The 25,651-nt window shown below is 45.3% G+C and overlaps 1 protein-coding gene across 1 annotated transcript in view; it reads left to right on the forward strand.

Moving 5' to 3' along the window:
- Nucleotides 1-25,651, forward strand: part of LOC115619018 (small conductance calcium-activated potassium channel protein 2-like) — an 85,900-nt gene that overhangs the window by 1,830 nt on the left and 58,419 nt on the right. The window contains exon 3 of the mRNA XM_030511033.1: nt 6,123-6,541. Coding sequence (XP_030366893.1) covers nt 6,123-6,541 — 419 coding nt within the window. The remainder of the gene's footprint in view (nt 1-6,122; nt 6,542-25,651) is intronic.

Genomic DNA, 25,651 nt, shown 5'->3' on the forward strand with positions numbered 1-25,651 from the left:
GTAATAGAGGAGCTGACAAGGAGAGGTGCCATGCTTGATCTCATGCTCACAAAAAGGGAGGGGCTGGTTGGAAATGTGACGCTCCAGGGAAGCCTTGGCTGTAGCGATCATGAGATGGTAGAGTTCGAGATCCTCAGGACAGTGAGAAGGGCATGCAGCAAGCTCACTGCCCTGGACTTCAAGAGAGCAGACTTTGGCCTCTTCAGGAACCTGCTTAGTAAGGTTCCATGGGTTAAAGCCCTAGAGGGCAGGGGGGCCCAAGACTGCTGGCTGATATTCAAGGATCACTTGCTCCAAGCTGAGGAGTGTTGCGTCCCGACTAGAAGGAAATGCAGCAGGAGGGCCAGGAGACCTCCATGGATGGATAAGGAGCTGCTGAGGAAAATTAGAGGGGAAAAAAGAAGCTTATAAAAGATGGAAGCGAGGACAGGCAGCCTGGGAAGAATACAGGGATATTGCCTGGGAAGCGAGGGACCAGGTCAGGAAAGCTAAGGCCCAGTTAGAATTAAATCTGGCAAGGGATGTGAAAGATAACAGGAAAGGCTTCTATAGGTATGTTGCTAACAAAAGACAGAATAGGGACAATGTGGGCCCTCTCAGGAAGCTATCGGGAGAACTGGCTACCCTGGATTTGGAGAAGGCTGAGGTTCTCAATGACTTCTTTGCCTCAGAGTTCACTGGCAAATGCTCTGACCACACCACCCAAGTCTTGGAAGGCAGATGCAGGGACTATGAGAATGGAGACCTTAGGCCCACTGTAGGAGACGATCAGGTTCAAGACCATCTTAAGAACCTGAATGTGCACAAGTCCATGGGACCTGATGAAATCCATCCGCAGGTTCTGAAGGAGCTGGCGAATGAAGTTGCTAAGCCACTGTCCATCATATTTGAAAAATCATGGCAGTCAGGTGAAGTTCCCGACGACTGGAAAAAGTTAAATATAACCCCCATTTTCAAGAAGGGGAAGGTGGAAGACCCAGGGAACTACAGATGAGTCAGTCTCACCTCTGTGCCTGGCAGAATCTTGGAGCAGATACTCCTGGAAAGCACATGAAAAAGAACAAGGTGGTTGGTGACAGCCAACATGGCTTCACTAAGGGCAAATCCTGCCTGACCAATTTGGTGGCCTTCTATGATGGGGCTACAGAACTGATGGATAGGGGCAGAGCAGTTGATGTCATCTACAAAGACAGCATTTAACAAGGTCCCACACGACATCCTTGTCTCTAAATTGGAGAGACATACATTTGATAGATGGACCACTCAGTGGATAAAGAACTGGCTCGATGGCCGCACACAAAGAGTTATGGTAAACGGCTCAGTCCTATTGGAGACCAGTAATGAGTGGTGTCCCTCAGGGGTCAGTGTTGGGACCAATCTTGTTCAACATCTTTGTCAGCGACATGGAAAGTGGGATTGAGTGTGCACTCCGCAAGTTTGCCGACAACACCAAGTTGTGTGGACCGGTTAATACGCTGGAGGGAAGGGATGCCATCCAGAGGGACCTGGACACGCTTGGGAGGTGGGCCAATGCCAACCTCATGAAGTTCAACCAAGCCAAGTGCAAGGTCCTACACCTGGGTCGGGGCAATCCCAGGCACATCTATAGGTTGGGCAGAGAAGAGATTGAGAGCAGCCCTGCGGAGAAGGACTTGGGGGTGTTGGTTGATGAGAAACTTAACATGAGCTGGCAGTGTGCGCTCGCAGCCCAGAAAGCCAACCTTATCCTGGGCTGCATCAAAAGAAGCGTGACCAGCAGGTCAAAGGAGGCGATCCTACCCCTCTACTCTGCTCTCGTAAGACCTCGCTTGGAGTGTTGTGTACAGTTCTGGCATCCTCAACATAAGAAGGACATGGAGCTGTTGGAGCAAGTCCAGAGGAGGGCCACGAGGATGATCAGGTGGCTGGAGCACCTCCCGTATGAAGACAGACTGAGGAAGTTGGGGCTGTTCAGCCTGGAGAAGCGAAGGCTGCATGGAGACCTCATAGTGGCCTTCCAGTATCTGAAGGGGGCCTATAAGGATGCTGGGGAGGGACTCTTCATTAGGGACTGTAGTGGTAGGACAAGGGGTAACGGGTTCAAACTTAAACAGGGGAAGCTTAGATTAGATATAAGGAAGATGTTCTTTACTGTGAGGGTGGTGAGGCACTGGAATGGGTTGCCCAAGGAAGTTGTGAATGCTCCATCCCTGGCGGTGTTCAAGGCTAGGTCGGACAGAGCTTCGGTGACATGGTTTAATGTGACGTGTCCCTGCCCATGGCAGGGGGTTGGAACTAGATGATCTTAAGGCCCTTTCCAACCCAAACCAGTCTGTGATTCTGTGATTCTGTGATATGTACTAGGCCTGGCTAGGATACGGTTAATTTTCTTCAAAGCAGCTCATATAGTGCTGTGTTTTGGATTTTTTATCAAAACAGTACTGCTAACACACTAATATTCCAGCTACTGCTGAACAGTGTTTGCACAGGATCAAGCCATCTCTCTTTCTCACTCTGTCCTCCTAGTGAATAGACTGGGGGAGGAAGGGTTGCGCAATAGGCTAGGAGGGAACTGGGCAGATGACCTGACCCAACCAAAGAGCTATTCCATGACATATAACGTCATGCTCAGCAATAAAAGGGAAAAGAAGGGGCTTTAGGGGGTTTGCCCTCTTTTGCTCAGGAACTGGCTGGGCATCAGTCTATCCAGAGGAGGTGGCGAGTGACAACTTTTGTGTCACTGGAGTTCTCTTCCCTCTTCTTCCACTTAGCATTCTGTCATGGTTTAAGCCCAGCTGGTAACTAAGTACCACGCAGCCACTCAATCACCTCCCCCACACCTTCCCCCTTCCCAGGAGGCATTCAGAGAAGTATTGAACTTATGTAAAACCTGCAGGTTAAAATAAAACAAAATATACTACTACTAATAATGATAATAAAAAAGGAAATAGCAAGGAGAGACAGAGATATAAAAGTAGAAGGGGAAAGGAAAGCAAAAAAAACCAAACCCCCAACTAATAACCAGCAGCGATGCACAATACAATCGCTCACCACCCGCCAACCGATACCCAGCCCAACCCGAGCAGCGACCTGGCCCTTTGGGGTAACTCCCCCAGTTTACATACCGAGCATGAGATGCTGTGGTATGGAATACCCCTTTGGCTAGTTCGGGTCAGGTGTCCTGTCTCTACTCCCTCCCAGCTTCTTGTGCCCCTCCTCACTGGCAGAGCGTGAGTCCTTGGTCTGGGTAAGTGCTACTGAGCAACAACTAAACCATCGGTGCGTTATCAGCATTATTCTCAGACTAAAGCCAAAACACAGCACTGCACCAGCTACTAGGAAGAAAACGAAAGTAGTAGTAGGTACAACACTGTGGAAAAGATTTCATACACCATCATTTGGAAATTCGTATTTGAACACCAAGCCAAACTACTGCTGCAAGGTCTTAACCATCTTTGCTCTTACCGAAAACCAAATTGCACCTTTTTTAAATAATTCGATATTGTAATACATAAGCAAGAAATGGCAGAATGATTAAAGATAAAGCATTAGGAGAGACTAGTGACAAGTGGTGTCCCTCAGGGGTCGGTGTTGGAACCGATCCTGTTTAACATCTTTGTCGGCGACATGGACAGCGGGACTGAGTGTGCCCTCAGCAAGTTTGCTGATGACACAAAGCTATGTGATTCGGTCAATACGCTGGAGGGAAGGGATGCCATCCAGAGGGACCTTGACACACTTGAGAGGTGGGCCAGTGCCAAGTTTTTTTAAGAAGTGATTAAATATAATTTTATGAAAATTGTAAGATCAAATTTTGATGTTTAACTCAACATTCTTCTATTCTCATCTTTTGAATTGAATCAATATTTAAGGTATCATTTTGCTTGAATTGCCTTTCTGCATATAGTATTCACATTGAAATCTGTGAAGACAGTAGGTAAAAAGGGAGGACAAAAGACTGTTGCTTTTCCAGCATATTCTGCAACTTTAAAAGACATTTTAAAGCACTTCTGATTTAACATCTATTTGATATGTATCTGAGAACTGAAATGGTCAGCTGTCATTCATTTATTCTTTTCTTCAGAAAACCACACAATGTTTGACGGAATTTGATATTATCTGTCTCATATTCAGTATGGTTACTATTCATCGGTATTCTGGGTGCTGTAAATACCTGGACCTCTTTATAGCTCTTTTGCCATTTGAGTGATCTGACAGCATTTACAGGCTAATCACAAGAATCAAATGCACTTGAGCCTCTATTTTGAAAGTTTTCCCCTTTGCCCCTTAATATCAAATAATACATTTGCTAAATGCAAACCAACTGTCTTTCGGTAGTAAATAGATAGATTTGCCTTCCTAACAGTATGAATTTAATTTTTATATCTAGCATACAAAGTCTTCAGAAAGACCACAGGGAAAAGAAAGTGTATGTGCTCATGTTGCATACATTGAATTCACTGAGTGTGTTTCTTTAGCTTATTTTAACACTATCTTTGGTTTTAATAGTATTGCAGTGGAGGTAATAACTATACCTAAGGTAAAGAGAAGGAACATGAAGGAACAGAAAACAGGTCCAAAAATAAAATAATTTGGGTTGCTTTTTTTTTTGTTTGCTTTTGTTTTTTTGTTTGTTTGTTTTGTTTGTTTCTAACTGTGGCTAACTTCTTTCTTTTAGTGCCAGTCCAACTACAGTAAAGTTAACTTGTTATCACTCTCTTAAACAAAGAACTAGAGCAATTTTCTGGAAGACAAACTGAATATGTTGGGAGGAAGAGGTAGAATGTGGTTTTGGATCTCTGAAGGACATATACAGAGAGTTCAGGCTCGCATTTCTAAACTTTTGAAGGATGGAAAGGGGCAAAAAGCAACGCAGATGAGGAATTGCTTGTTTGGCCCTCTAAGTGGTGTGTATCATGCTGGAAATACTTATGTTCAGAAGGACATTCTTTGTGTATTTCACCTTGCCACCCCTTAAATTACTTCTAAGTTTTTGAATAATCTAACTTTAAAAATCCTGCAAAAGTTTTTTATTTCCGATTACATATTTACTGAACAGCCTTGTCTAGATTCAGACAGGATGTGGTGTGAAGGTCTTCTGTTACTTTTTTGAAAAGTTACCTTGCATATCCCTACTCTCTGCTACTGACAAATATTGTTCAATTAAGTAATTAATAAATCTTTGGGAACAACATTTACTAAACAGCGTGAAGTGTTTTATTACTTTTATTCCTGGGTGGTAAACTGAAGGCAAAGGCTTTGATTCTGCAAGGACATACATACATGTGCATTTAATTTTCAGCTGCTAATAGACCCCACCTGGCTGCCTAGGCTACTCTGGTGTTTGCAGGCCTCTGCTTTTTCTTTTTCTTTTTCTTTTTCTTTTTCTTTTTCTTTTTCTTTTTCTTTTTCTTTTTCTTTTTCTTTTTCTTTTTCTTTTTCTTTTTCTTTTTCTTAAGATGTGACTACAGTTCATTTAGACATTGTCAACCTAGCTTTAAAACAGCTAGTTCAGGTATTGCTAGTAGCTGAGGTACAGTTAAACTGATTTTTCACTATGGTCTATCTTTTAGAGTCTTTATGTAATTTCTTGGATGGTTTTACAGCCTGTGATGGTCTATATTGGTACCTGAAGTTTGAAGAAAGCTTGAATAGTTCTACTGAAGTGTTAATATCTCTGGTCTGAAGCACTGATGTGCTCTAAAGAAGTCTTAATGTTGTAGTGCAGAAAGTATTTTCAATTTGTAATTTAGATTTCCATCCTGAAAAAACCTTTCTTAATTTTTTTCTTAATTCTATGAACTTTGAATAAGCAATTGATTTTGAAGGAATGAGGTTTAAATTGGCAGAGTTTTATCAAAAGTGAAAAACAAAAATATGAAAAGATCTTATTAAATAATATGTCGAAATTCAGTTTCATATACAGTTTTTAAAATAGTGCACAGAAACATTAATTTTGGCTTAACCAAAATTGAATTCACTTAGTAGTGACTTAGTAATGTCATTTGCTGAAATGGCATCTTTCTTTTGGGTTTATTGGTCATTAGCAGCTCTGAAAACAATGGTATTATTATTTTAAAATGGAATTATAACAAAGTTTGTTAATGGCATACTAAAGTTAACCTTATATTTTATCATTTCAGTTATTCATGGTGGACAATGGAGCAGATGACTGGAGAATAGCCATGACTTATGAGCGTATTTTCTTTATCTGCTTGGAAATACTTGTATGTGCTATACATCCCATACCTGGGAACTATACATTCACATGGACAGCCCGGCTTGCCTTTTCTTATGCTCCATCCACAACAACAGCTGATGTGGATATTATTTTATCTATACCAATGTTCTTAAGGCTGTATCTTATTGCCAGAGTTATGCTTTTGCATAGCAAACTTTTCACTGATGCATCATCTAGAAGCATTGGAGCGTTAAATAAGATAAACTTCAATACCCGTTTTGTTATGAAGACTTTAATGACAATATGTCCAGGAACTGTACTGTTGGTTTTTAGTATCTCATTATGGATAATTGCTGCATGGACTGTCCGAGCTTGTGAAAGGTAAGGTTGTTCTGGTTGGTTGGTTGGTTGGTTGGTTGGTTCTGTCTGTCTTGCTTTGCTGCTTTGGTTTTGTATTTGAAGGACCTAAATATTTAATGGAATGGAGCTTCCTGGTCTTTGATATGTTGAGTGCTGGTTGGATTTCACTCTGTCACAGATTGTCAGGAATGCTTTGCCTTTTAATCTGAAGGATTTATGTAGAGAAATTTGTGCCACAACGCTTATTGTAGTATTGCAAGTCAATTTCAGTGTTTTCATTTAACTTTGCTAAAACACAGTGGGATACCATAAAATGTCTTTTAACAACAGTTACAGTTGTTGATATTCTGTGTTGATAACAGCTTTCATTTATTGTGTTTGTGAGTTAAATTTATCGAGAGTGATATAGATAAAATAGGTATGGAAAATTCCAGTGGAAAATGTGTTTCTTTGGGGTTTGTTTTTTTTTTTTCCAATTAGACTTTTATTGTCCCGTTTCTTCTTTGGTTTTTTTTTTAAGTCAAAAAATGTTGTTGGGGAGTTGGCAAGATCAAGAAAGGGCAATGTACTGGTTTTGACTGGGACAGAGTTACTTCAGAGGAGCTCGTATGGTGCTGTGTTTTGGATTTGTGACCGAAATAGTGTTGATAGCACACCGATGTTTTAGCTATTGCTGAGCAGTGCTTACACAGCATCAAGACCGCCTCTGTTTCTCACTCTGCCCACCCCCAGCGAGTAGGCTGGGGGTGCACAAGAAGTTGGGAGGTGACACAGCCAGGACAGCTGACCCCAACTGACCGAAGGGATATTCCATACTATATGACATTGTGATCAGCAATAAAAGCTGTGGGGAAGAAGGAGGAAGGGGGGAAGTTTGGAGATTTGGCATTTGTCTTCCCAAGTAACCATTACATGTGATGAAGCCCTGCTTTCCTGGAAAAGTAAGATGGGAAGTAGTAAACAAATTCCTTATTTTGCTTTGCTTGTACGTACATCTTTTGCTTTCCCTACTGAACTGTCTTTATCTTAACCCATGAATTTTCTCACTTTTACCCTTCTGATTCTCTTCCCTCTCCCATTGGGAGGGACTGAGTGAGTGGCTGTTGTGGGGCTTAGCTGCCTACCAGCGTTAACCCACAACAGAGAAAGGTGGGGGGGGGAGAGAGAAAACAAAGGGGGAAATAGATAAATAGGGGGTGAGAAAGAGATGGTGAGAGATTTTTAAAGAGAGAGAAAGAAAGAGAGCAAAAGAGAGACAAAGAAGGAGAAAGGAAATGTTAGAAAGAGACAGAGAAAGAAACAGAAGGGGGAAGAATGAGGAAAAAGAGGGAGAGGAAAAGAGGAACGGGGAGAAAGAAGACTGGAAAAGAGAGCTACTAAAAGAAAGATGGGGGGAGAGAGATGAGGAGAGAGAAGGACAGAGAGGGAGGGTAAGATTGGAAGAGAGCAAGAGAAAGGGAGGGAGAAACAGTGAGAAGGGGGGGAGGGGAGAGGGAGAGCAGACAGGGGACAGGCAAACCGAGAGAGACAGCAGAAGCGTGAGGGAGAGAGGAAGCGTGAGAAAGAGCACAAGAGACCAAGTGAGTTGAAGTGGGGGAGATATAGATGCAGAGCAAGTGAGAGAGGGAAAGTGGGGTGCAAGTGCAAGAGACAGAGAGAGAAAGAAGGCAAGAGAGGAAAAGAGAGAGCTCGACGAAGAGAAAGCAAGAAACCATGTGAGTGCTAGAGCAAAAAAAATAGAGGAAGGGAGCAAGAAAGTGATTAAGGGAGAGACAGTGAGATTGAGGGAGGGAGCAAGAGAGAGACAGAGACAGCAAAGGCGAGAATGTGAGTGCGAGACCGAGAGTGAATGAAAAGGCGAGATAGAGGAAAAAGCTAGAGAGAGAGATAGGGTAGAGGAAGTGAGAAACAGACATGTTGTTTTTCCTCTTCCTTTCCCTGTTTGCCCACTTTGGGAACTGTTTTAGGGGAGTTATTTGTGACAGCTAGCTAATATAAATCAGCAGTTAAAATGCAAGCTGACTGTTGGGGTCAGGTTACTTTTGGAAGTTATTCATTGCATTACTTCTCAGTTTGTTATGGCGAAAAATAGCTTATCTTATAAACTGAATGTAGATATTATCTTGACATTGCTGCTTGTGTTGTTAATATTGCCAGAATTGTGGAATGCGGTTTGTTACAGTAGGTGCTCAGTGTCAATGTTGTTCAATTATGTTATGGCAAGACTAATCATGTTCTGAAAATGTTAACAGTGACATATTATAGCTTCGAAATATTTCCCATACCTGGGACAGAAGGAACATTCAAGCGGTGGGTTGACCTTGCTGGTCACCAGGTGCCCACCCAGCTGCTCTCTCACTCCCCCTCCTCAGCAGGGCAGGGGGGGAGAAAATACAACAAAAAACCTTGTGAGTCAACATAAGGACAGGGAGATCACTCAGCAGTTACTGTCATGGGCAAACTAGACTTGACTTGGGGAAGGTTAATTTAACTTATTGCCAACTGAAAATACAGTAGGGCAGTGAGAAACAAAGACAAAACTAAAACCACCTTCCCCCCACCCCCTTCTTCCCAGGCTCAACTTCACTCCTGACTCTTCTACCTCCTCCCCCACCGAGCAGCACAGGGGAGGTTGGGGAACGGGGGATGCAGTCAGTTCATAATGCTTTGTCTCTGCCACTCCTTCCTCCTCATGGCTGTTCTTCTGCTCCAGCATGAGGTCCCTCCCATGGGATACAGTCCTCACAAACTGCTCCATTGTGGGTCCTTCCCACAGGCTGCAGTTCTTTAAGAATTGTTCTAGCATGGGTCCTTTCCACGGGGTGCAGTGCTTCAGGAACAGACTGCTCCAGCCTGGGTCACCTGCAGGGACACAGGTCCTGCCAGAAAACCTTCTCCAGTGTGGGCTCCTCTCCACAGCCCACGGTTCCTGCCAGGAGCCTGCTCCAGTGTGGGCTCTCCGCAGGCTGCAGTGTGGATATCTGCTCCAGTGTGGGGTCCTCCATGGGCTGCAGGAGGGACAGCCTGCTTCACCATGGTCATCTTCATGGTCTACAGGGGAATCTCTGCTCTGGCACCTGGAACACCTCCTCCCCCTCCTTCTTCACTGATCTTTGTGTCTGCAAAGTTGTTTCACATTTTCTCTCTCCTCTCTCTTGCAGCTGCTGTGCAGCATGTTTTACCCTTTCTTCAATATGTTATCAGGGAGGCACCAACAGCATCACTGATGGGCTCAGCTTTGGCCAGCAGTGGGTCTGTCTTGGAGCCAGCTGGAACTGGCTTCATCCAATGGAGCAGCTACCCCTGTGGTTTCCCCTGCCCCCCCCCACCCCCAAAGCCTTGCCACATAAATGCAATACAAGAAGTAACAAAGTGTTAGAAGGAAAGATGTTTTGCCTTTTCTAAATTCATTGCAAGTGACAAGGCTCTCTCTCATTTTGGCCCTAAATACAGGAATTCCAATATTGTGACGCTAGTATTTGAATGACCTGAAACCTGTCAGATGTTAAAAATGAAAAAAGAAGCATTTGGAAAAAAAGTCTTCAACACCACCAAAATGCATCGATCTGTTTTACTCTCTGAACATAAAATACATAATTTTATAAACACCAGATTTATTAAAACGCCTGCTCAAAAAGGAAAACTTATTGCCACCATTTGTTTTCAGCCATAATCCCAATATACCTATTTTAATAGAAGGTAGATATTGAAGCTGCATTACTTCTATGATCAATGGATCTTACTGTCATATATGTTATATAAGATGCCCATCTTGAAATTATCACAGGGAAATTTACCCAGGAGCTTGATACAAACAGAAGTGGCAGGATCAGGAGCTTTTCTACTTCTAATTTAGTGTAAATATGCAGAAATTGCCATTATAATTTATCGCCCTACTCCCTACCTAACTTGTACCAAATGCTACAAGACATAAAAAAAAAAAGAAAATAGATATGAAGTACAGCTAATAAATATGTACTGAATATGTACGGTCTACCAATTAAATCAATGGTAACAAAAACTCTTATAATGAAAACTGCAATACATAAATCCACTTAAAGCAATGGAAAACTATTGACCATATGTTATTATATTTATAAGAAACAACGTAGAAATCTATGCACAAGCAAAATGCTTTAGGAGACTAGCCACCATCACAATTACACATTGGCAAGTAACTTCATTAAGAAGAAAATATCAGAGCTTCAGGTTTGTTATTAGAAGTGGTCCAATTGAACATGTCCTAAGACAGTCAAGAGGAAAGATGTTTTGCCTTTTCTAAATTCATTGCAAGTGACAAGGCTCTCTCTCATTTTGGCCCTAAATACAGGAATTCCAATATTAGTGACACTAGTGTTTCCAGAAAGGTTCAATTTTATTTCTGCACTGAAATCAGGACACCTTCTTAAACTTTGTTTATACTAGTATAACAAACGGTGATGTTATACCAGTACAGAGCTCATAGGCTGATCAATCAAAACCATTCCTGAATTCAAAAATTGAACATGAATTTACTTGTAGTTATTTTTCTATAAAACAGTGGGTTTATCTCAATGATAAACAATATTTGTTTTTAAGCCTTGTTCTGTATTAAATAAAATCCATTGGTAAAATCCCCATGGGTTTCCATTGAATCCAAATGTGTGAATTGAAACTGAATCTATTGCTGCAACATAAATTGGACAACTATTTCGGATTACTTAAGTTGCGAGCTTTTGGGTCAGGGGCTATCTTTGTTTTATGTTGCACGCTGCTTAGCACGGTGGTATCAGAGAATAACACTTCCGCATAATATATTGCAGTACTACTAAATGTAACAACTGGGGGGGGGGGGGGGGGGGAAGCTAAACACTTCTGAAAGCTCCTGATGCTCAGATAAAGATGAATGCTTGCATGTGCTGATATAGCAGTTTAAGACTAACTATTCAGTTTCAATTGATGCTGAGTGTGCTGACAGCTTGTGCTGAGAAGACTGCCCAGGCAGAGTAATGCCTGAACTCAGCATTGTTTTCTCCTTGGAAATGTGCTGCCTGAAGGCTGAGGTGAGAGTCTGTAGTCTTAATTCACTCGCAGAGGGGAACGCATCTGCCAGGTGGTGGGACCTTAAAATCTACCATTTGGTAGTGTCAATCAATTTTACTCCTTTTAGATCTGTACTAGCACTATGCAAAATGCTATGCCGTGAACATACATCAGGTTGAGTTGGAACGGGCTGGCACTAAGCAGGTGTCTCTGCGCCAGGCTCTCATTTACAGGGTGTGTGTGGCCAATGTGGGACACAGTGCATAAGCATATCTTCTAATGCCAAGCTGAGACAGCAAAAGAGACCAGTCCCTGACCACTAGGAAGAAGGATTAAAAAAAAGTATTTCTTGGGTCCCAGAGTGCCAGCTACCTGACTAGGATGACAGCAGGAACAGGAATAGATGATGATAGTGTTACGGGGCTATAGTCTGTTTTGGAAGCCGATGCAAAACTTGGAGAAGCCAAAGGGCTTTCATTGGCTTCAAGGCCTTTCACGATGGATGCAAAAATGCTTGTGTCCTCTGTGTAGTCATGCAAATCATACCAAGTGTTTGGGATGAGCCTTGGATACAAACTTGAGTGTCAGTTGTAAGGAATTATGTACATGTCTGAAAATATGCTTTGTAATGCTAGGAAATGATTAAGGGACTGGAGCATCTCTCCTATGAGGAAAGGCTGAGAGAGCTGGGACAGTTTAGCCTGGAGAAGAGAAGGTTCAGGGGGGATCTCATCAATGTATATAAACACCTGAAGGGAGGGTGCAAAGAGGATGGAGCCAGGCTCTTTTCAGTGGTGCCCAGTGACAGGACCAGAGGTAATGGGCACAAACAGAAGCACAGGAGGTTCCGTCTGAGCATCAGGAAACACATTTTTACTGTGAAGGTGACTGAGCACTGGAACAAGCTGCCCAGGGAGGTTGTGGAGCCTCCCACCTTGGAGATATTCAAAAGCCATCTGTACATGGTCCTGGACAACCAGCTCTAGGTGGCCCTGCTTTAGCAGGGAGGTTGGACCAGATGACTTCAGGAGGTCCCTTCCAAACTCAACCATTCTGTGATTCTGTGACATTGTGATGCATGGCAAGAAAAAAACCTGCAACCACTGTTATTGACACATACTGAGTTTATGTGGCAAGGTTTGGGGGGACTGCAGGGGTGGCTTCTGTGAGAAGACGCCAGAAGCTGCCCTCATGTCCGAAAGAGCCAATTCCAGCTGGCTCCAAGACAGACCTGCTGCTGGCCAAAGCTGAGCCAATTGGCAATGTTGGTAGTGCCTCTGTGATAATATATTACAGAAAGGGTAAAAACCACTGCACAACAGCAGCTGGGAGAGGAGTGAGAATACGTGAAAGAAACAGCCCTGCAGACACCAAGATCAGTGAAGAAGGAGAGGGAAGGAGGAGGTAGAAGAGTTAGGAGTGAAGTTGAGCCTGGGAAGAAGGGAGCAGTGGGGGGAAGGTGTTTTTAGATTTGTTCTTATTTCTCATTATCCTACTCTGTGATTAATTTGCAATACATTAAATTAATCTTCCCCAAGTGGAGTGTGTTTTGCCCGTGACTGTAATTGCTGAGTGATCTTCCTGTCCTCATCTTGACCTATGAGCTTTTCATCATATTTTCTCCCATGTCCTGTTGAGGAGGGGGAGTGATAGGGCGGCTTGGTGGGCACCTGGTGACCAGCCAAGGTCAACCCATCACAGGTGTGCATGATAAGCAATTTATAATTATCTTGGTGTGTTTATGAGAGGGAGAGATGTCTGATAGTTACTATGAAATAAAACAGCTGTTTCGGTTTTTTTCCATTAATATACTAAATATTTACAAGTAACTTTGACTTGCAGAAGATTACAGAAGGTAGTCTGTGAACTGCAGAAGGTGAAAATACCTGTAAAATACTGTTCTGCTGACAGGCAGGGTACGCAACAAAATGACCACACACTAGCTGTATAACATGCACAGTTTATTAAACAAGCACACTAAAGCGAATAAGCACACTAAAGCAAACAAGTACACTAACGTGAATTGGGTATATATGTCTATATAGTAAATAAGTACAATAAATCAAATCAGAGATAGATATAAGTAAAGTACAGAGGAAAATTAGCAATGCATCAAATAGAGAGAACCGAGATTACCACCGAATCATCATCCAGGCCCACACTTCAAGCTGGGAAGCCCCATTGCAGCTGATGCCAAAGAGTCTCAGGGAACTGGGAAAATTTCTGTGCAGTGTGTCCACCCATAGGTGAGGCTTTGGATTCGGATACAAGAGGGTCCTGCTTTTATACCCTTAGAAAAACAACCAGCTTTATGCCAGATCTCTAATTGTTTACAAGTGGGGCTGTGCAGTTTCTCATGATCTCATTGTTGTCCACGCAGAGAGTGTTGGCCAGGCGCCCCGGCCAGCGACATGGAAAGTGGGATTGAGTGCGCCCTCAGCAAGTTTGCCGACGACACCAAGCTGTGTGGTTCGGTTGATACGCTGGAGGGAAGGGATGCCATCCAGAGGGACCTGGACACGCTTGGGAGGTGGGCCAATGCCAACCTCATGAAGTTCAACCAAGCCAAGTGCAAGGTCCTACACATGGGTCGGGGCAATCCCAGGCACAGCTACAGGTTGGGCGGAGAAGAGATTCAGAGCAGCCCCACGGAGAAGGACTTGGGGGTGTTGGTCTATGAGAAACCGAACATGAGCCGGAAGCGTGCGCTCCAGCCCAGAATGCCAGCCGTATCCTGGGTTGCATCAAAAGAAGCATGACCAGCAGGTCGAAGGAGGTGATCCTGCCCCTCTACTCTGCTCTCGTGAGACCCCACTTGGAGTACTGGGTGCAGTTCTGGTGTCCTCAACATAAGAAGGACATGGAGCTGTTGGAGCAAGTCCAGACGAGGGCCACGAGGATGATCAGGTGTCTGGAGCACCTCCCGTATGAAGACAGACTGAGAAAGTTGAGTCTGTTCAGCCTGGAGAAGAGAAGGCTGTGTGGTGACCTCATAGCAGCCTTCCAGTGTCTGAAGGAGGCCTACAAGGATGCTGGAGAGGGACTCTTCATCAGGGACTGTAGCGATAGGACAAGGGGTAATGGGTTTAAACTTAAAGAGGGGAAGTTCAGGTTAGATATAAGGAAGATGTTCTTTACTGTGGGGGTGGTGAGGCACTGGAACAGGTTGCCTAAAGAAGTGGTAAATGCTCCATCCCTGGCAGCGTTTAAGGTCAGGTTGGACAGAGCCTTGGGCGACATGATCTAATGTGAGGTGTCCCAGCCCATGGCAGAGGGGTTGGAACTAGATGACCTTAAGGTCCTTTCCAAACCTAATTATTCTACGATTCTCTCTATGATTTTTGGCGTTGCATGGATAAAGTATTCTTAGAATTAGATTAGTTGCAGAATTTGTGTTACCTTCTATGGCATTTTCTAGCCCATATGTTGTTTAAGAAGATTAATACATTAACAAGAAGTCTTTGGCGAACCATTTAGCTTTGTAGGATGATGTGGTGGGTTGACCTTGGCTAGCTGCCAGGTACCAAACAAACTCTTCTATCACTCCCCCTCGTCAATGGGCCAGGGAAGAGAAAATATAACAGAAGTCTCAACTTAGGGAAAGTAATTTAATTCATTGCAAATGAAACAAAGTTGGATGAGTGTCCTGGGTTCAGCTGTAACAGTAATTTTTCTCCTTCTTAGTAGATGGTGCAGTGCTGTTGTTTTCGACTTTAGCCTGAGAACAACGCTGATAACACACCTATGTTTTTACTTGTTGCTAAATAGTGCTTACTCTGATCAAGGACTTTTTAAGTCCTGTTGTTAAGCCACTATCCATCATATTTGAAAAATCATGGCAGTCAGATGAAGTTCCCAATGTCTGGAAAAAGGAAAATATAACCCCCATTTTCAAGAAGGGGAAAGTGGAAGACCCAAGGAACTGCAGACCAATCAGTCTCACCTCTGTGCCTGGCAGGATCTTGGAGCAGATTCTCCTGGAAAGCATGCTAGGGCACATGACAAAACTGAGGTTGTTGGTGATAGTCAACTAAGGGCAAATCATGCCCGACCAATTTGGTGGCTGGGCTTAAACCACAACAGTTCTTTTTGGTGCCCAATGTGGTGCACAAAGGGTTGAGATAAAGACAGATCTCACGGGAGTGTGTCTAATCGCATTTGTGATAAGCATTCATTGTTTTGGATTAGTAGTCACTCATTACATTGTTGATTTATTTGCTCTCAGAGTTGTTGCACTTGACCTCAGACTATCAGCATGTCATACCTTACTTGCAGCCAGCATTTGCTGTTTTAACGTTTATTAGCTTTGGGGCCTGGGCTAAGGATCTTGTTTCGCTGTACTTGATGGTAATGACTTGTAATACAATAGACTCATTGGTCATGAAACTGGGCTGGTATGCATTCTCAGCGTGGTCATCACTTCTATACTATGGGAGGCATGTAATGGGAATTTTTAACAATTACACACCTTTCTTTTTCCTTCCCTGGGGGGGGTCAACCTGTGGAGGACATATTCCCTCACACCCTCCACTCCCCCACCAGGCTGTTTACAGTAGGAGTAGATTCTGGAAAAGTTAAAGATCTTGAATATCCTTTCAATGCCCTTGAAAGCATCCTGCTCCTTTTCCTGGGAACCAGCTTGTTGCTGCATATGCTCTCTATGATTTGCCTACGGTGTGACCACCCTGAGAACACCCAATCTTATCTGATCTCAGAAGCTAAGCAGGGTCTGGCTCGGGTCTTGTCTAAGGTTAAACGACTATTTAAGTATACTACCAAGAGATCTTCCCTGAGGCTGGACAGTTATAAGTAGCAGGGTGTGTGGGATCCTATGGGCAAGCACTTCAGACAGTGTGCCCCTCCAGTGCTTTGTAACTTCACCCCTGAACAAGTGCAAAATCCGGAAAAACTAGTAAAACACTTAAATGAGGTGTGCTGTTGTTCTGGCAATACCAGAGAGGGACAAATCATGGCAGCGTGCTGGGGCTTAGTCTATGCCTACAGAGTGTCTTTGGAAAAAGATGTCTCTGGATCTGATGGCAAAGCAACAGACAATGCAGCTACTCAACCCCCAAGCACAGCAGCTACACCAACCCTGAAAACAGATGCTGCAGCCTCTCCAACCCCGGTGACAGACACTGCAGATAAACTAGAGGACCAATCCATGCCAATATCAGTTGCCCCTATAAGAAAGGGGAAAAGCAAACGACCGCCACAAAGAGAATCCTGTGCAGTGAAGAATGATGAAGATTCAATGGTGCACTAGAGGGGACGCCATCTGAACGAGTGTTATTATTATAGGAATCAGAGGAAGAGGGAGAGGTAACTTCTCGATCCTGGACATCGACCAAGCTGCGGAATATGTGAAAAGATTTCAGCCGTCTTCCAGGGGAGCACATTGTCACCTGGTTACTCCAATGCTGGGACAACGGGGCCAACAGTCACGAACTAGAAGGTAGGGAAGCCAAGCAGCTGGGATCACTTGCTAGGGAAGGAGGAATTGACAAAGCGATTGCAAAAGAGAAAGGAGCCCTCAGCCTGTGGAGGCAGCTCTTGGCGGCTGTGAAGGAAAGGTTTCCCTACAAGGACGATGTTATGAGTCGCTCAGCCAACTGGACCACGATAGAGAGAGGCATCCAGTCCCTGAGGGAATTGGCCGTTCTAGAGATGATCTATCATAGGCTGGATGCCGGGAATGCACCTGTAGATCCAGATAAAGTCGAATGTACACGACCCATGTGGCAGAAATTTAGACGGAGTGCGCCATCACCATATGCCCACACATTGGCATCAATGACCTGGAATGACGTAGCACCACCAACAGTGGATGAAGTGAGTCGTCAACTCTGAGAGTTCAAAGACAATCTCACCCCTTCCATCATTTCACCTGTGGAGAAACTCGTGACCCAGGAGTTCAAACAACTGAGAGACGATCTATCTGATCTATCCAGCTCCGCACGTGCACAAACTCCGTCTCAGCTATTAGCAGAAGGCGCCCTATTGCCCAAGAGGGAAGATATAGGAGGTACACGCCACGGGCCACCCTGTGGTTTTACTTGCGGGACCATGGTGAAGACATGAGAAAGTGGGATGGAAAACCTACCTCAGTTCTGGAGAAAGGGATGCGTGAATTGAAGAGAAGAACAACGGTCAAGGATGATCCTCCCAAGACAGTTACTGCTCCAGCCTCTGGTGAGCAGTTTCCCAGATGGAGTGAAAGAGCTGATTTTATTCCAGCTCCTGTGATAAGGAATTCTAATCCCTTTCTACAAGACATAAGTGGACAATCTTATGATGACTATTAGAGGAGCCCTGCCTCCAGCCAGGTGGAGGAGAGGGACAATCAGGTTTACTGGACTGTGTGGATCACATGGCCTGGCACATCAGTCCCACAGGAGTATAAGGCCCTAGTAGATACCAGTGCACAGTGTGCTCTGATGCCATCAAAGTATCAAGGGGTGGAAAATATTTGTATTTGTGGAGTGACAGGAGGATCCCAAGAGTTGTCTGTACTGGAGGCTGAAATCAGCCTGACTGGGAGGAAGTGGCAAAAGCACCCCATTGTGACTGGTCCAGGGGCTCCATGCATCCTTGGTATAGACTATCTCAGGAGAGGGTACTTCAAAGACCCAAAGGGGTACCGATGGGCTTTTGGTATCGCTGCCTTGGAGACAGAGGAAATGAAGCAGCTGTCCACCTTGCCTGGTCTCTCAGAGGATCCTTCTGTTGTGGGGTTGCTGAAGGTCGAAGAACAACAAGTGCCAATCGCAACCACAACTGTGTACCGGCAGCAATATCGCACCAACCGAGACTCCCTGATTCCCACCCGTAAGGTGATCCATAGACTGGAGAGCCAAGGAGTGATCAGCAGGACCCGCTCACCCTTTAATAGCCCCATATGGCCAGTGCAAAAGTCTAATGGAGAGTGGAGACTAATAGTAGACTATTGTGGCCTAAATGAAGTCACACACCATTGAGTGCTGCCATACCAGACATGGTAGAACTTCAATATGAACTGAAGGCAAAGGAAGCCAAGTGGGATGCCACAATTGATATTGCCAATGGATTTTTCTCAATCCCTTTGGCAGCAGAATGCAGGCCACAATTGACTTTTACTTGGAGGGGCGTCCAGTACACTTGGAATCGACTGCCCTGGGGTGGAAACACAGCCCTACCATCTGCCATGGACTGATCCAGACTGCACTGGAACAGGGGCAAGCTCCAGAACACCTGCAATACATTGGTAACATTACCATGTGAGGTGATACAGGGAAAGAAGTTTTTGAGAAAGGGAGGAAAATAATACAAATCCCTTTGAAGACGTGTTTTGCCATAAAACGGAGTAAGGTCAAGGGACATGTACAGGAGATTCAATTTTTGGGAATAAAATGGCAAGATGGATGTCGCCAGATCCCCACAGTTGTGATCAACAAGATAACAGCAATGTCTCCACCAACTAACAAGAAAGAAACACAAGCTTTCATAGGTGTTGTGGGGTTCTGGAGAATGCACATTCTGAATTACAGTCTGATTGTAAGCCCTCTCTATCACATGCCATGGAAGAAGAATGATTTCAAATGGGGCCCTGATCAACAACAATCCTTTCAACAAATTAAACAAGAAACAGTTCATGCACTAGCCCTTGGACCAGTCTGGACCCGATGAGATGTGAAAAATGTGCTTTACACTGCAGCCGGGGAGAATGGTCCTACCTGGATCCTCTGGCAGAAAGCTCCAGGGGAGACTGAATTTCGACCCCTTGGCTTTTGGAGTCGGGGATACAGAGGATCCAAGGCCAGCTATATTCCCACTGAAAAAGAGATTCTGGCAGCCTATGAAGGGGTTCGAGCTGCTTCAGAAGTGATTGGCACTGAAGAACACCTCCTCCTGGTACCCTGGTTGCCTGTGCTGGGCTGGATGTTCAAAGGCAGGGTCTCCTCTACACATCATGCAACTGATGCTACACAGAGTGAGTTGGACTGACCACACAACAAGGTCAAATTGGAAATCCCAGTCATCCAGGAATCTTAGAATTCATCATGGACTGGCCAGAGTGCAAAGATTGTGGAATGTCACCAGAGGAGGAAGTGATGCCTGCTGAAGAGTCCCCACCATATAAGAAACTGTCATAAAGCGAGAAGCAATATGCCTTGTTTACTGATGGCTCCTGCCGTATTGTGAGAAAATTTCTGAGATGGAAGGCAGCTGTATGGATTTCCCTAGAACAACTTGCAGAAACTGCTGAAGGAGAGGGTGAATCGTGTCAGTTTGCAGAGGTGAAAGCCATCCTGCTGGCCTTGATATTGCTGAACAAGAAAAATGGCCAGTACTTTATCTCTCTACTGACTCATGGATGGTGGCAAAAGCCCTGTGGGGGTGGATACTATCGCCCAGGTTATTCACGAATGTTAAACGTGCTGCAATTAATCAAGCCAAGTGGTTAACGCCTCTGGTATGGAGGACAATGGCTGAAGAACAAATATGGGGTGGCCTGGCAGATTTACTATATCACACTCGCACAGACCCACCAAGGCAAGTGCCATGTGCTTACCATGGTGGAAGCAACCACCGGATGGCTGGAAACACACGCTGTGCCCCATGCCACTGCCCGGAGGACTATCCTGGGCCTTGAGAAACAAGTCTTGTGGCATCACGGCCCCCCAGAGAGAATTGAGTCAGACAATGGGACTCATTTCTGGAACAACCTTATAGACACTTGGGCCAAAGAGCATGGCATTGAGTAGGTATATCACATCCCCTATCATGCACCAGCCTCTGGGAAAATTGAATGGTATAATGGGCTTTTAAAAACCACACTGAGAGCAACGGGTGGAGGGACTTTCAAACATTGGGATACACATTTACCAAAAGCCACGTGGTTGGTCAGCATGAGGGGATCTGCCAACAGGACTGGCCCAGCCCAATCAGAACTGTTACATACTGTAGAAGAGGATAAAGTTCCTGTGGTGCACATAAATAATCTGCTGGAGAAGACAGTCTGGGTTATTCCTGCTTCAGGTAAAGGCAAACCCACTTGTGGGATTGCTTTTTCTCAGGGACCTCAATATACATGCTGGGTAATGCAGGAAGATGGGGAAGTCCGGTATGTCCCTCAAGGGGATTTAATTTTGGGGGAAAACAGCCAATGAACTCAATTATATGCTGTTGCCTGCTATCTAACACTTTTATACCCATCAGACAGATGCCCATCTCCCCCACTCTGGGCTTTGAAAAGAAGATATGTGCTGTCATGATCATCAGCGGAGAATAAAGTCATGGGAAAAGCCAGCAGCAGCAGAACTGTCCTCAGGTCACCCTCGACTGACCCTGACTTCCCTCTGATCATCAGCCCAATAAAGAATGAACTTTGATGAAATCAGATGAGCTTAGCAGTGACCAGACGAGTTTGGCGGTGTCATCAGCAGGCAACAGTCCAACACTACATACCGTGTCTCCTGCCCTGAAAGACTGTTACAAGAGATGGAGCCTGACATCATGGACTCCATGAATTCAGCAACTTTATAGGGATTGGTCCCTGGACTAAGGAATGATATCTCTCTCTTTTTCTGTGTGTGTGTGTGTGTATATATATGGGTGTATATATATATATAATACAAAAAGCGATGGTAAATTTTAAAATCTGGGACCTGAGCATAACATGAATGGTGTGGAATATGGGGTGGATATTGTCCTGTGTTCAGCTATAGCAGTCATTTTCTCCTTCTTAGTAGCTGGTGCAGTGCTGTGTTTTTTAACTTTCAGCCTGGGAACAACGCTGATAACACCGATGTTTTTAGTTGTTTCTAAGTAATGTTTACTCCGACCAAGGACTTTCTCAGTCTCATGCTCTGCCAGGGAGGAGGGGAAGGCGGGAGGAAGCAGAGACAGGACACCTGACCCAAAGTGGCCAAAGGGGTATTCCATACCATGGCATGTCATGCCCGGTATATAAACCAGGGAGAGTTAACCAGAAGGCCCAGATCGCTGCTCGGGTCGGGCTGGGTATCGGTCGACGGGTGGTGAGCAATTGTATCCTCTCCCCTTGTTATTTCCCTTATCATTATTATCATTGGTGGTAGCAGTACTGGTTTTGTATTATACCTTAGTTGCGGGACTGCTCTTATCTCAACCCGTGGGAGTTACATTCTTCCGATTCTCCTCCCCATCCCTCTGGGAGCGGGGGAGGAATAAGGGGGGGGAGTGAGCGAGCGGCTGCGTGGTTCTGAGTTACTGGCTGTGCTTAAACCATGACAGTTCTTTGTGGCGCCCAAAGTGGGGCACGAAGGGTTGAGATAACGACAGATCTGACCAGAGTGTGTCTAATCATATTTGTGATAAGCATTCATTGTTTCGGATTAATAGTCACTCGTCACAATGTTGATTTGTTGGCTCTCAGAGTTGTTGCGCTTTTTCTCAGAGTTTCAGCATGTCGTACCTTACTTACAGACAGTATTTGCTGTTTTAGTGTTTATCAACTGGGGGGCCTGGACTTGTAATACAATAGACTCATTGATCATGAAACTGTTCTGGCTCGCGTTCCCAGCATGGTCATCACCTCTATACTTTGGGAGGTATATAATGAATTTTTTTAGCAATTACATATCTTTTTTTTTCTCCTCGGGGGGTCAACCTACGAAGGAGGCATTCCCTTACACCCACCGCTCCCCCACCAGGCTATTTACAACAGCATTTGAGAGTTCTGAAGGTTTTGGATGGCCTTTGAATACCCTTGAAACCTGCCTGCTGATTGTGCTGGGGATCAGCATGTTGGCAAACATACGGAGTGTGTTTTACCCACGGCCACCCCCTCCCCGGGAACAACCTATTTCATCTGCTCTCGAAAGTTAAGCAGTGTCGGGTTCAAGTCTGGTCTAGGGTTAGATGACGATATAGGAGGACCACCAAGAGATTTTCCCTGAGGCTGGACAGTCATGAGTGGCAGGGTGTGTGGGATAGTATGGGCAAGTATCTAGGCCAGTGGGCCCCTCGAGTGCTTTGGAACTTCACCAGTGAACAAGTGCAAAATCCGGAAAAACTAGTAAAACACTTAAACGAGGTGTGCTGTCATCCTGGTTATACCAGGGAGGGACAAATCATGGCAATGTGCAGGGGCTTGGCCTACGCCTACAGCGCCCTGCTCAACACTATCCAGCACCTTCAAAGGGAAAAAAAGTCTCTGGATCTGATGGCAAAGCAGCAGACAACACAGCTACTCCAACTCCAAGTACAGCAGCTACACCAACCCCAGTGACAAGCACAGCAGCTACTCAAACCCCGACAAAAACAGACAATGCAGCTACTCCAAGCACCACAGCTACACGAACTACAGCAACAAGTACAGCAGCTACTCAAACCCCGACAGCAACAGACAACACAGCTGTTGGTGTTACTCAACCCCCAAGCACAGCAGCTGCACCAACCCTGGCAACAGGCACTGCAGCCACTCCAACCTTAGTGAAAGACAATGCAGCGACTCAACCACAGTGAGAGACACTGCAGCTAAACCAAATGGCCAGTTTGTGACAATATTGGTTGCCCCTGTAAGCAAGGGGAAAAGCAAACGAGAGGCACAAAGAGCAACCCGTGCAGTGAAGAAAGATGAAGGCCCAATGCACTTAGTACAGGGGACAGCATCAGAACAAGAGTTATTACTATGCAAATCAGGGGAAGAGGAAGAAGAAGAGGTGACTTCTCGAGCCTGGACCTCGACCAAGCTGCGGAATATGCAAAAAGATTTCAGCTGTCTTCCAGGGGAGCACATTGTCACCTGGTTGCTCTGATGCTGGGACAATGGGGCCGAGGGTCACAAACTAGAAGGTAGGGAAGCCAAACAGCTGGATCACTTGCTAGGGAAGGAGTAATTGACAAAGGGATTGCAAAAGAGAAAGGAGCCCTCAGCCTTTGGAGGCGGCTCTTGGCAGCTGTGAAGGAAAGGTTTCCCTACAAGGACGATGTCATGAGTCGCTCAGGGAAATGGACCACGATAGAGAGAGGCATCCAGTCCCTGAGGGAATTGGCCGTTCTAGAGCTGATCTATCATAAGCCGGATGACAGGAATGCATCCGTAGATCCAGATGAAGTTGAATGTACACGACCCATGTGGCGGAAACTTACACGGAGTGCACCATCATCATATGCCCACTCATTGGCATCAATGACCTGGAATGACGTAGCACCACCAACAGTGGATGAAGTGAGTCGTCAACTCCGAGAGTTTGAAGACAATCTCACCCCTTCCATCATTTCAGCTGTGGAAAAACTGTCCCAGGAGTTCAAACAATTGAGACACAATTTATCCTATCTATCCAGCTCCCCACATGTACCAACCCATGTCTCAACTATTAATAGAAGGCGTCCTACTGCTCGAGAGAGAAAATATAGGAGGTACACGCCACGGGCCACCCTATGGTTTTACCTGTGGGATCACGGAGAAGATAAGAGAAAGTGGGACGGAAACCCCACTTCAGTTCTGTACAAAGGGGTGCGTGAACTGAAGAGGAGAACAACGGTCAAGGATGATCCTCCCATGAAAGCTGCTGCTCCACTCTCTGGTGAACAGTTTCCCAGATGGAGTGGAAGAGCTGATTTTAATCCAGCTCCTGTGATACTAGAATCCTAGAATCATGGAATAGTAAGGGTTGGAAAGGACCTTAAAATCCTCTAGTTCCAACCCCCCTGCCATGGGCAGGGATACCTTGCACTAAACCATGTAGCCCAAGGCTCTGTCCAACCTGGCCTTGAACACCGTCAGGGATGGAGCATCCACATCGTCCCTGGGCAACCCATTCCAGTGCTTCACCACCCTCACTGTAAAGAACTTCTTCCTTATATTTAATCTAAACTTCCCCTGTTTAAGTTTGAACCCATTACCCCTTGTCCTACCACTACAGTCCCTAATGAAGAGTCCCCCCCAGCATCCTTATAGGCCCCCTTCAGGTACTGGAAGGCTGCTATGAGGTCTCCACACAGCCTTCTCTTCTCCAGGCTGAACAGCCCCAACTTTTTCAGTCTGTCTTCATACGGGAGGTGCTCCAGCCCTTTTATTATCCTCATGGCCCTCCTCTGAACTTGCTCCAACAGCTCCATGTCCTTTTTATGTTGAGGACACCAGAACTGTACACAGTACTCCAAGTGAGGTCTCACGAGAGCAGAGTAGAGGGGCAGGATCACCTCCTTTGACCTGCTGGTCACGCTTCTTTTGATGCAGCCCAGGATACAGTTGGCTTTGTGGGCTGAGAGTGCACACTGCCGGCTCATGTTAAGCTTCTTGTCAACCAACAACCCCAAGTCCTCTGCAGGACTGCTCTGAATCTCTTCTCTGCCTAACCTGTAGCAGTGCCTGGGATTGCCCCCACCCAGGTGTAGGACCTTACACTTGGCTTGGCTGAACTTCATAAGGTTGGCATCAGCCCACCTCTCAAGCGTGTCAAGGTCCCTCTGGATGGCATCCCTTCCCTCCAGCGTATCAACCGAACCACACAGTTTGGTGTCATCGGCAAACTTGCTGAGGGCGCACTCAATCCCACTGTCCATGTTGCCGACAAAGATGTTGAACAGGACCGGTCCCAACACCGATCCCTGAGGGACGCCACTCGTTACTGGTCTCCAATAGGACTGAGCTGTTGACCACAACTCCTTGCGTGCGGCCATCGAGCCAGTTCTTTATCCACTGAGTGGTCCATCTATCAAATTGATGTCTCTCTAATCTAGAGACAAGGATGTCATGCGGGACAGTTTTGAACACTTTGCACAAGTCCAGGTAGATGACGTCAACTGCTCTGCCCCTGTCCATCAGTTCCGTGGCTTCATCATAGAAGGCAACCAAATTGCTCAGGCAGGATTTCCCCTTAGTGAAGCCATGTTGGCTGTCACCAACCACCTCGTTGTTTTTCATGTGCCTTAGCATGTTTTCCAGGAGAAACTGTTCCAAGATTTGCCAGGCACAGAGGTGAGACTGACTGGTCTGTAGTTCCCTGGGTCTTCCACCTTCCCCTTCTTGAAAATGGGGGTTATATTACCCTTCTTCCAGTCATTGGGAACTTCACCTGACTGCCATGATTTTTCAAATATGATGGACAGTGGCTTAGCAACTTCATTCGCCAGCTCCCT

This window comes from Strigops habroptila, chromosome W, assembly GCF_004027225.2.
Source record: "Strigops habroptila isolate Jane chromosome W, bStrHab1.2.pri, whole genome shotgun sequence".
NCBI classification, from domain to species: Eukaryota; Metazoa; Chordata; class Aves; order Psittaciformes; family Psittacidae; genus Strigops; species Strigops habroptila.